Source organism: Ctenocephalides felis, unplaced genomic scaffold (genome assembly GCF_003426905.1).
Source record: "Ctenocephalides felis isolate EL2017-DRISC unplaced genomic scaffold, ASM342690v1 CF-g0.4_SCAFFOLD_03571, whole genome shotgun sequence".
Taxonomy (NCBI): domain Eukaryota; kingdom Metazoa; phylum Arthropoda; class Insecta; order Siphonaptera; family Pulicidae; genus Ctenocephalides; species Ctenocephalides felis.
The window spans coordinates 65,402,775-65,415,169 of NW_020539725.1; the positions used below are offsets into that span (position 1 = coordinate 65,402,775).

The following is a 12,395-nucleotide window of genomic DNA, read 5'->3' on the forward strand; positions in this document are numbered from 1 at the left end:
TGCAAAGTTGAAATTATATGTTTAAAGTATATTAGAACTATAGTCAAAAATTAAAATAAAATCTTAATATTTTCGATATACAAAAAAAAAAACTCTTTTTTTAAGTTTGAGTAGAGGAAGTTACTTCTTCGAAAAGAAGTCACACTGATTTAAATTAATATATACACTGGTATAAAAATCTAAATTAATATGAACAAAACCTTTCTGGGAACCATTGCAGACTGATAAGATATCATATGCTATTAAACCGATATGATTTCAAGAATCGAAACCTTTTCATCTTTATTTGGATATATTTGTCATTTTCCATTTTCACAGTGAAAACCGACTTTTTTTCACTAAAAACCGGTTTTTGAAACCGACAAACCCTAGTATCAACATGGATCTAATATTTTTTTTATTTTTTTTTATTTAATGAATATTTTTCTATTTAAAAATGTATTTTTTATTTATTCGAAAACTTTCCTTTCACTATCATAAAAATATTTCATTCTTATATGTGAAAATGATGCATGAATAACGAATAATTATTTTCAAAGTTATTTAATCAAGATAAACTATCATTTTTTAGCTCTACTAATTAAAATTAAAATAACTTTGTTTACTATCCATAAAATTGAACAATAAATAAATTCAGTCAAATACTGCTCTAAATTACACTAAATTTGCGGATAAATTACAGAATATTCGAGCAAAAATGTATTTTCTATATAAAATTCGAACCACCGATTTTTAGTAAAATTAAAATTCGAAAACCGGTTTTCTGAAATGTCGGTTTTTGTATAAACCCTACTAAATATCTATCATTATTTCAGAAAAAATCACCATTATCCCAAGCCCTAGGATCAGCCCTCGAAGATCTTCTCAGAACATCACCGTCTCACCAAGCTAAATCTCTACTCCTGACAATTCAACACCAAGTCAAAATTTACCAAAATTACCACCAAGGCCACAAACCAAAGAACCTCCTGTGGTACCACCAGCCAGTTGTACAACGAGAAAAGAAATGCAGTGCCGATCAGAGAAAGGAGAATGATAAACGCGACAGTTCCTTATGTTCACAATTGAAGGATTTGTTTGTTAAATAGAAATGTATGTGGGTATTGAATTTAGGTGATAGCTTTTTAAGTTGACGAGGAGAATGGAATTGTGGGGAATGTTTTGTAATATAGTAGGTATTATTATTTTTAATTGTTTGGTTTTGTATATTAGTAGTGTGGTTCGAACAGACAAACTTTATCTTGGTTTTGCAAAATTGCATTTAAAATCACAAAATGTTTAAAATTTCAAATAGAATAAAGAGGACGAGGAAGCACTATAAATAATAACCATTTTACTACTACTGTCGCCTATAGGCGACATCAACTTAAACGCCTGTCGCCTATAGACGGCATCGTGTGTATTGACAATTGCTTTGATATCATCGATCTGAGTAATTTGTTTTTTTAAATTGACAAAAAAAATCACAAATATTAATCTTTATACTACGATCTAATTGTATAAAAGTGTCGCCTTTAAACGACATCGAGTGAATTGACCATTACATCAATATTAGAGTTGAATTATTAAGAATAAATATATAAATTAATTTTGATGAAAAAAATTATGAATATTAAACATTTTGCTACTTATCTACCTGTATGTACGAGTGTCTCCTATAGACGACATCGAGTATGTCAAAAATTAGTTCAATATTTATCACTGTGAGGTAAATTATTGAGAATACCTATATTAATATATTTGACAAAAGAATATATAAATATCAAACCTTTCGTGATGTGCGTCGTCTATAGACGACTCTATTTAACTACGAGTGTCGCCTACAGACGACATAGAAACTTGTTCGGATGGTTCGGTTGACAATTGCTTTTATATTGTCACTCTGACTCAATTTATTGAGAATACCTATATTAAATATATTTGACAAAAAATCTATAAATATCAAACCTTTCGTGATGTGCGTCGTCTATAGACGACTCCATTTAACTACGAGTGTCGCCTACAGACGACATAGAAACTTGTTCGGACGGTTTGGTTGACAAATGCTTTTATATTGTCACTCTGACGCAAATTATTAAGAATAATTATTTTAAATAAATTTGACAAAAAAACTATAGATACTATATTCTTAACAACCTGTGTGTACGTGTGTCGCTCATAAACGACATTGAGTGTAAGACAATAGTTTTGCATTCATCACTTTGAATTAAATTTTGGAGACTAATTATTTTAAATAAAATTGACAAAAAAATCTAAAAATATTAAACCTTTCGCCAAGAGCGTCGTCTATAGGCGACATTCAATAAACTATCTGTGTATACGAGAGTCGCTTTCAATATTTAATACTCTGAGCTAAATCAGTAAGAATAAATTATATAAAATAAATTCAAGTTTTTTTTCGTTGCGAGAGTCGCCTATACGCGACATCTATTCAACCACCTGTGTGTACAAATATATTAAATACATTTTCTGAACAATTCGATACGAACGTCGTCTATAGACAACATCTAGTGTATCAATAATTCCTTTAATAATTTTATCACTTTGAGTTGAATTATTAAAAATAAATATATAATATTAAATTTTTTTGAAAAGCTCTTGGTGCAAACGTCGCTTATAGAGGACGTCTATTTAACTACCTGTGTGTACGAGTGTCGCCTTTGGACCACATCAAGTGTGTCGATAATTTTGTCTCAATTTTCATTACTCCGAGTTGAATTATTGAGAATAAATATATAAAATATATTTGACAAAAAAAAACTATAAATATAAATCGTTATGTTACGAGCGTCTTCTATAGACGACATCAAGTGCATTGACAATTTCTTCAATATTCATCACTTTGAGTTAAATCATTAAAAATAAATATATAAATAAATTTGACAAAAAATTGTAAATATTAAGTCTCTCGGTGCAAGCGTCGTCTATAGGCGATGTCCACTTAACTACCTGTGTGTACGAGTGTCGCCTTTAGACCACATCAAGTGTGTCGATAATTTTGACTCAATTTTCATTTCGAGTTGAATTATTGAGAATAAATATATTAAATATATGTGACAAAAAAAATTTATAAATATAAATCGTTTTGTTACGAGCGTCGCTTATAGACGACATCGGGTTTATCGACAATTGCTTCTAGAATATTTGTCACTTTGAGTTAAATTATTGAGAATAAAAAAATTAAATAAATTTGACAAAAAAACATTATAAGTATTAAGTCTCTCGGTGCAAGCGTCGTCTATAGTCGATGTCCACTTAACTACGTGTGTGTACGAGTGTCACCTTTAAACGACATCAAGTGTGTCGATAATTTTGATCACTCCAAGTTGAAATATTGAGAACAAATATAATAAATAAATCTTAACTACAAATATTAATATTTACAAAACTAAAGATATTAATAATTTTGTTACGAGCGTCGCCTGTAGACGACATCGAGTGTATCGTCAATTTCTTCAATATTAAACACTCTGAGGTAAACTATTGAGAATAAATATATTAAATAAATTTAACAAAGTAACATTATAAGTATTAAGTCTATCGGTGCAAGCGTCGTCTATAGGCGACGTCCACATAACTGCCGTCGCCTATAGACGACACCGAGTTTTAAACAGTCTTGAATTCTGAATGCAATTTTGCAAAAGCAAAAAATAATCAAATTTAGATTATAAAAATATATTTATAAATTATTTGTTTATTTGTTATGATTTAAAATAATAATTACTACAGATTTGTACAATCAACCAATTGTTACTTTATTAATTGCCTAATTGTTCTTCATTACTTTTTTAAATCAATGAAATTATTTGTTATAAGTTGTGTAAATGTAAATTTACATTTATATAAGTATAAATTTCCCAAATCTATAGCAACTTTAGAATCCCGAAAATAAATAAATACATAGTTGTTTTTTGGGGATCAAAATTCAATTAAAATGTGTAGATCGCAAAAATTGAATTTGGTCAAAAACTTTTATATTAGATTTAGGCATAATAATTGTTAAGTAGTATGAATAAGGTGATTTTTGATGTGCCAATAGTCGTTTTTCCCAAATTAATGTAACCAGTAAAAAAATTCCTATGATTCTGTGAACTTTTTTTTAACCGAATCTATATTTATAATTGAAAATTTAGAAAAATTTAGAAAAATTTAGAGAAAAATTTAGAGAAAAATTTGAGAAAACTTCAGAAAAAATCACTGTGCTGTGTCCTTTTCAATCAACTGTGTACAATCATTAACGATGTCTTCAATGTTAATGTAAATATATATTTCTTCATGTTAAAAATCTAATCAAATTTTTAAAAAATAATTTAAAAAATATAACAAATTTATTTTAAATCATCCACTAAATGTGATAATATATTTAGATAGATCCACATATGTATATGATGACTGTTAATTAGTGTTTTTGACTCTATTGAAAAAATCTATATAAAGTTAAGTAAGACAAGATATTATTGTCTAATAATATTTGTTTAACATAAAACTGTATCAGAAAGACGTAATTAAAAAATTTAAGGAAATTTGAATTACGAGAAATTTTCCCAGTTATTTTGCACACTTTATAAAAAATTTCTTTTTTTTTTAATTTATAAACAAAAACTAGTGGTGTATGGCATCCTGCCTTAAGGCAAATTGCTGGAACTTCCCGTAGAAATTTTAAACGTTTTCAAATATATTATTACAAATACTGTAACTTTCATTATTTCTCGCATCTTGTTATATCTGAGCAAATCAAATGTAAATCATAAATCAATTTATCTCCAGAACTCCATTAACAATCGTCATTTAATTTCGAATTCAATTTCAAAAATTAAATAGTAGCCTAATTTGCACAAAATTGAAAAAGTGCTCCCGTATAGTCACAGTCTAAACGCGTTTGCAAATAATTCTGTGCGACATTTCCACTTATACTGTGCTTAGCTTGGCGGCATTTATAAGAACTAAAATGATTGTTGTTAAATTGAGGAGGCTACATTTTAATATATCTCGTTTTGTACTTTTAGACCGGTTCGATTTTTATTTATTTGTTTATAACTTTTAAACAAATTGTCCGATTGTTTTGCATTATTCAGCAAATTTATAGCCAATTAAATTGTCTACAACTTTTGTTAATAACAAAATGTTGTATCTCATATCCTTTTACCAAAAATTTGCAATGAAACAGGTTGTTGTTAAATTTTGGAGGTTGCATCAGTATATCTTGCTTCATACTTTAGGACCAGCTCGATTTTTATTTATTTACTTATAACTTCAAAACGAAATGTCCCACCATTTTGCAATGTTCAGCAAATTTATAGCCAATTAAATTATTTACAATTTTTATTAACAACAAAAATTGGTATCTCTTGTCCTTTTATCAAAAATTTACATTTAAAAAGGTAGTTGCTTAAATTTGGTGGTCACATCGTACTCATATATCTTACTCTGTCACTCTACACTGTCAGGTATATGTTGCTCTTTTTCGCACTAGAGTTTTATATATCTCTCTCTCTCTGATTTTCTCACTATATACTGTTGTCTCTTTTACGTTTAATCAAAACAGACTCTATATCACATCGCGACTTAAGAAGTTTTACTTCAAAAATAAAATTTTATTTTACTAATTTATACATCGCCAACCTAAGAAGTTGAATTCAAATGTAAATCATAAATCAATCAATGTATCTCCAAAAAATAGTTGCCTAATTTACACAAAATTCGAAAAGTGCTCCCGTATAGTCACAGTCTAAACGCACATGTAAATAATTATGTGCGACATTGTCACTTACACTGTGCTTAGCTTGGCGGCATTTTCACATTTTTCAATAGTTTTCACAAAATTGGAAAAGTGCTCCGGTACATAAACAGTCTAAACGCACTCGGGTAAACATTTGTACCAGAGTGGCGCTTAGACTGTGCTTAGCCTGGGTAATTTTTTGATTTTTTAATCCAAAATTACAAAAATATTTTTTGAAAAAAAAAAATAGAAATAAAACAAAAACTCGATTTTTATTTTCTGCACTCTTTGCTCCGTATCTCCGTAACGGCTGGACCTGCCTTTGCCAAAAACTAATCAGCACATCTCCCTTTTAATAGGAATCGAATGTTTTTTGAACTATTCAAATCGGTTGATCCGTGCGCCCGAAAACGTGAACAAATCCATTTTTTCTGAGGTATGCCAGTAAAATGTTCAGAAACCTTCAAAACGTAAAGATATATAAAAAAAATTTCAGTTTAGATTTTCGGCACATTACTAGAACTACCCTACGGGAAGTTAATTTTGATGGGATAATTTATGGCGAACAAATGCAAGAAATGTTCTTGAAATATTCTAGAAATCTCGGATTGCAAATTTTAAATTATTCAAAAAAAATAAAAATTGAATAATAGTAGACTATTATCCAATTGGTTAAAAATTCTTTTAAAATAAGTGTTCAAAACAATTACGAATATTTTGAAGTACAATAATTTTTAAAATATTGCACCCACAAATTGTACTCTTAAAACTAAATTACACAAATGTATAAAAACAATTTATTTTAATCCTTTTTTTAATTTTTTAACTAAAAATATCGTGTGTTCTTGAAAGCAAGAACATTTCCCGCATCAAAAATAAATACTATCACAAGGATGTTGACTATTTTTCAAATTTTATATTTGTTGAAAGTTGAAATTGTATTTTTGTGTAATTTATAGCCTCTAAACAATATTTTAGAACAATTGGTTTAAGAACAAGTAAGTTTTTTTAAATAAAAACTTAAGTAAGAAATGTTTAAATATTTTAGCACAAAATAGTTAAAATAAATATATACTATACTATTAGTGTTCTGAAAAATATCTTGTCTCACAAATCAATGGCAATCTAAGAAATTCTAAATCTTAATTTATTTTATTTAACTAGATTTTTTATTCTCAGACAATAAATGAATACCATAACAGTAAATACTTGATTACGTAATACTTCGTTTAAATTATTTAAATATTGAAATCAAACTAGGACATATGTTTTTATTATATTTTTTTCCTGAATAGTTATTATATTTGTAAAAATAAATATTTATTAATATAATGTGAGTCTTCGATGTACCTGTGTCTTGTTGTTAATTGTGATAACTGTCAGAATAATTACAAAACTGTCAAATTAGTTTTAAACAGAAAAAATAGTGTATTATAATATAAATCATCGTTGAATTGTGTAATTTCATGAATTTATTCGAAAATAAAGAATGTTTTGAAAAAATCAAATGTACGAGTATAATTATTAACTTACCGCAAGAAGAGTTTATATCATCACTCAAAAATCTGATTTGAAAATTTGATGACGAATATATTCGTCATTCTTATAAATCAGTTATTTCGTGTATTAATGTACGAGGTGTGTTCAAAAAGTACCCGGAATTTTTAAATTTCGCGGGTCTGGAGTGTCTGATTGTCAAAATTTTTTTTTTATTGTGTTGGTATACATGCTCCTAAAGTATGATGAAATTTTCAGCTATATTCACTGTTTACTTTGTCTGTGGTAGTCGCTAAGGTTCGACGTGTTTTTCTGAGCTCGGCGATTTTTACAATGGAAGAATTGAAAAGTCAAAGAATTTGTATTAAATTTTGCGTAAAAAATGAAATAAAGTGTTGCAAAGTGCAAAAATTCACCAGATATGGCTCCGTGTGACCTTTTCCTATTCCCAAAGTTGAAGAGACCCATGAAAGGACGGCGGTTTTCCTCGATTGAAGAAATAAAGGCCGAATCGCCGAGAGTGCTCAAGGACATATCAAAAAGTGAATATCAAGGGTGCTTCGAAAATTGGAAAAAACGCTGGCATAAGTGTATTATATCTGGGGGGGACTACTTTGAAGGGGACCACATTAATGTAGACGAATAAATAAATATTTTTTTGAAAAAACGAAAATTCCGGGTACTTTTTGAACAGACCTCGTATATAGTTGTAATTCTTATGAAACAGTTATTTCGTGTATTGACGAGTATATACGTTATTCCTATAAAATAGTTATTTTGTGTATTGACAAATATATACGTCATGCTTATAAAGTAATTATAAAGTATTGGCGTGTGTATTTGTCATTCTCATATAACAGTTATTTTGTGTATTGTCGAGTATATTTGTCATTCTTATAAAACAGGTATTTCGTGTAGTTATTTTGGGTATTGACGAGTATATTAGTCATTCTTTAAGATGTTTTTTATGCATTGAAACAGTTATTTTGTGCATTGACGTGTATATTTGTCGTAGAAAAATAAAATCAATTTGTGTATCGACGTGTATATTCGTATGTGAGATATGGCATAATTGTGTGTACTGACGTGTATAATCGTCATAGAGAAGTGGCATAATTTTGTTTATTGACGTTTATATTTGTGTGTATATTTGTAATGAAATTATGGCATAATTGCGTGTATATTTGTCACGAAACAGTAGCATAATTTTGTGTATTAACGAGTATAATAGTCATAGAGAAGTGATATAATTTTGTGTATTAACGTGTATATCCGTCATGAAGAAGAGATAGAATTTAAAATGCTGACGTGCATATTCATTATAAAATATTATAATTTTGTGTACGGACGTGTGTGATAGTTATTAAAAAATGGCATTATTTCATGTATTGACGTTTATATTTGTTAATAAAAGTGACATAATATTGTGTATTGGCGTGTATATCCGTCAAAAGGAAGATACGGAGTTTTGTATGATATGATGTGCATATTCATTATAAAGAAGTAGTATAATTTTATGTTTAAACGTGTTTATTCGTCAAGGAAAAGCAGCATAATTTTGAGCATTGACGAATATATACGTCATGTGTATGAAGAATTGAAATTTTTGAAAAAAACAAAATACGTTCTAAAATGTTAAGTTCTCGTTGGAAAAATAAAAAATGGACTCTACTGACGAGCAAATTAAATATCTCGTTAGAAAAACAGGAAAGGGACTCTACTGACGAACAAATTGAACATCTTGTTAAAAAAATTAACAAAGGGACTCTATTGACAAGCAAATTAAATATGTAGCTAGAAAAATAACAAAGGGACTCTACTGACGAGCAAATTGAATATACCGTTAAAAAATAAGAAAGGGACTTTACTGTCGCGCAAATTAAATATCTTATTAAAAAAATTATGAAAAGGACTCTACTGGCAAGCAAAATAAAGATCTCGTTGGAAAATTAAGAAAGAAACTCTACTGACAAGCAAATTAAATATTTCGTAAAAAAAAAAATAAAAAAGGGACTCTACTGACGAGCATACTAAATATTTTGTTGTAAGAATAAGAAATGGACTCTATTTACGAGCAAATTAAAGATCTTACTAGAAAAATAGGAAAAGAACTCCACTAACGAGCAAAATAAATAGTTCGTTGAAAAATTTAAAAAAGGGAGCGAGTAAATTAAATACCTCGTTAGAAAAATAAGAAAAGGACTCTACTGCCGAGCAAACTGAATATATTGTCAAGAAAAAGAGAAGGCGACTCTACTAACGAGCAAATTGAACACCTCGTTAAAAAATTAAGGAAAGGACTCTACTGATGAGCAAACTAAATATCTCGCATGAAAAATAAAAAAGGAACTCTACTGTAAAAGAAGTAGTTGTGAGTGCCTTAAGGCAAGTTACATGAACTTTTCATAAATTGTGGAAATAATATAGTTGAACATTTCCTACTGTTAATTTTGAAACTAAATTTTTGTTTTTCATTAAAAAATTTCCTACATTATTACATTATACAAATATTACATTACATATGTAAAATATTTTATTAAATTTAATTTAAAACGTATGTAATATGTGTTTATGGTAACAAAGAAGGAAAATGTAATGATAAGATTTTTCAACCCGTATTTGTCATGCAATATCTTACCAACATCAACTTACCTTGTGATTGACGAATATACTCATCATGACGAATATACCCGTCATAAACTTAATTCCTACAAAATTATGCGCACTGTTCGATGTGTGCAAATTTCACATCTCTTTGGAATAATAATGAAAAAGGGACTCTACTAACGAGAAAATTAAATATCTCGCTGAAAAATTAACAAAGGGACTCTACCGTCGAACAAATCAAATATCTCGTTAGAAAAATAAAAGAAAAAGAATCTACTGACAAGCAAATCAACTATTTCATTGAAAAAATAAAAAAAGGTCTCTACTGACGAGCAAAATATATATCTTGTTAAATAAAAATAAAAAAACTAAATATCTTGTCAAAAAAATGAAAAAAGGGACTCTACTGACAATCAAATTAAATATCTTGTTGGAAAAATAACAAAAGGACTCTACTGACAAGCAAACTAAATATCTCGTAAAAAAATAAGAAAAGGACTCTACTCACGAGAAAACTAAATAATATATCGTTAGAAAAATGAAAAAGCGACTCTACTGACAAGCAACTTAAATATCTTGTCCAAAAGTTAAGAAAGGGACTCTACTGACAAGCAAATTAAATATCTTATTAGAAAAAATAAAAAGCGACTTTATTGACGAGCAAATTAAATATTTTGTTAAAAATTAAGAAAGGAACTCTACTGACGAGCAAACTGAATATATCGCCAAGAAAAGGAGAAAGGAACTCTACTAACGAGCAAATTAAATATTTTGTTAGGAAATTAGAAAAGGACTCTGCTGACGAGCAAATTAGAGATTTTGACTATGTGATTGTAAATAGACTAGTTGTATGTAGCATATAGCCTTGCGGCAAGTTGCCAGAAAATGTAGAAATAATTTTTTTTAAACAATTTCTACTCTTAATTTCAAAACTAATTTCAGCTTTTCATCTTAAAAAATTCCTTACTTTCTTACATTTATATGTAAAATATTTCATTAAATTTAATATGTAATATGTGATAATATAGTAGCAAAGAAGCAAAATGTAGTAATAACATTTTTAACCCATATTTGTCATCCCAAATCTTACCAACAGCAACTTACCTTGTGATTGTCAAATATACTCGCCATGACGAATATACACGTCATGACGAATATACACGTCATGACGCATATACACGTCAAAACTTATATACACTTCGTGGCGTATATACACGTCATGACAAATATACTCATCATAATCTTTATTCCTACAAAACTGTGCACACTTTTTCATATGAGCGACACATTCAACTGGTTTAAGGAACCAATTCTGCCGCACAACAGAAAAATGTTATGGCAAGACCATGTTATGAAAAACTTTCCATACTGAATATTGACAAAACCCATGCGGTTGGTATACAGTCAGGCGTATTTCTCAGTTAATCAGAGAGAAAACCTTATATAGAAACCTATCATAGAAAATGTCAAACGATGGTAGGTAACAGGGTCTTTCTGACACAACTTCATAACATACTAGAGACGTTGCAGTTTATGTGTAAAACGCCTGAATGCACTGTAAATACATGACATTTTTAACCCAGTATGATTCAGTTTCAGGGTGAAAATTAAAAGTTAAAATTTACTACATGTTCTTAGAAGCACATCTATACACTCCGAAATAAAAAAATTGAATAAAACGACTCATTTCATTTTTAGCAATAAATTGAAAATTCGGGACATTTTTTGGATTTTGTCAAATAACTCAAAAATTTCATATAAAACCGCCCCTTTTCAGTTAGATAGGGTGAAACTAGATAAAATTTAATACACTTCTTAGTAGCATAGTGTATGGAAATCGGAGCGTAACACGGCCTTGCCATAACATTTGTCTCTTATGCGGCAGAATCGGTCCATAAGTCTATTATCAATTACCAAACACCAAATACCAAACAAAATCGTAATATTATTATTATTTTTCAACAAACAAACATTTCACACACACTGTCCATCCTTTTTCTCATCTAGGAACTTTTCAAGGAGTTCGGAGTCCCTTTTAATCCAGTCACTGTTCCTTTTCACACTGTCAACACACTTTTGAATCAGACAACTCATACCTTCAATAGGATTGTCCTCAAAGTACTTTTGCATTTTTTCCGCCTTTATATTGCAAACGTTTCTCGAAATTATTATGTCGATTATGGTGCCCATGTAGTCACTTGCTAGATACCTATCAATGTACCTGGGGAAAAAATAATAAAATAGATGTAAGTGGTAAATTGTCTTAAGGCAAGTTCCATGAACTTAATCAATAACTAGTGGTGTATGGCATCGTGCCTTAAGGCAAATTGCTGAAACTTCCCGTACCGTAATGAAATATTCGAGAAATTTTAAACGTTTTCAAATATATTATTACACAAATAGTGTAACTTTCATTATTTTTGCTATCTTGTAAATCATAAATCATAAATCAATTTATCTCCAGAACATTAACAAATAAGAAATTCAATATTGTTGATCAGTAGAGTCCCATTCCTTATAAAAATATTTTCTGCTCGTCAGAAGAGTCTCTTTTTTGTTAAAATATTTCTTT

General features: G+C 28.9%; 1 protein-coding gene across 1 annotated transcript in view; it reads right to left on the minus strand.

Moving 5' to 3' along the window:
• The window catches only part of LOC113384741, a 152,831-nt gene that overhangs the window by 134,571 nt on the left and 5,865 nt on the right, over positions 1 to 12,395 (minus strand). Inside the window, exon 3 of the mRNA XM_026622504.1 lies at positions 11,920 to 12,044. Coding sequence (XP_026478289.1) covers positions 11,920 to 12,044 — 125 coding nt within the window. The remainder of the gene's footprint in view (positions 1 to 11,919; positions 12,045 to 12,395) is intronic.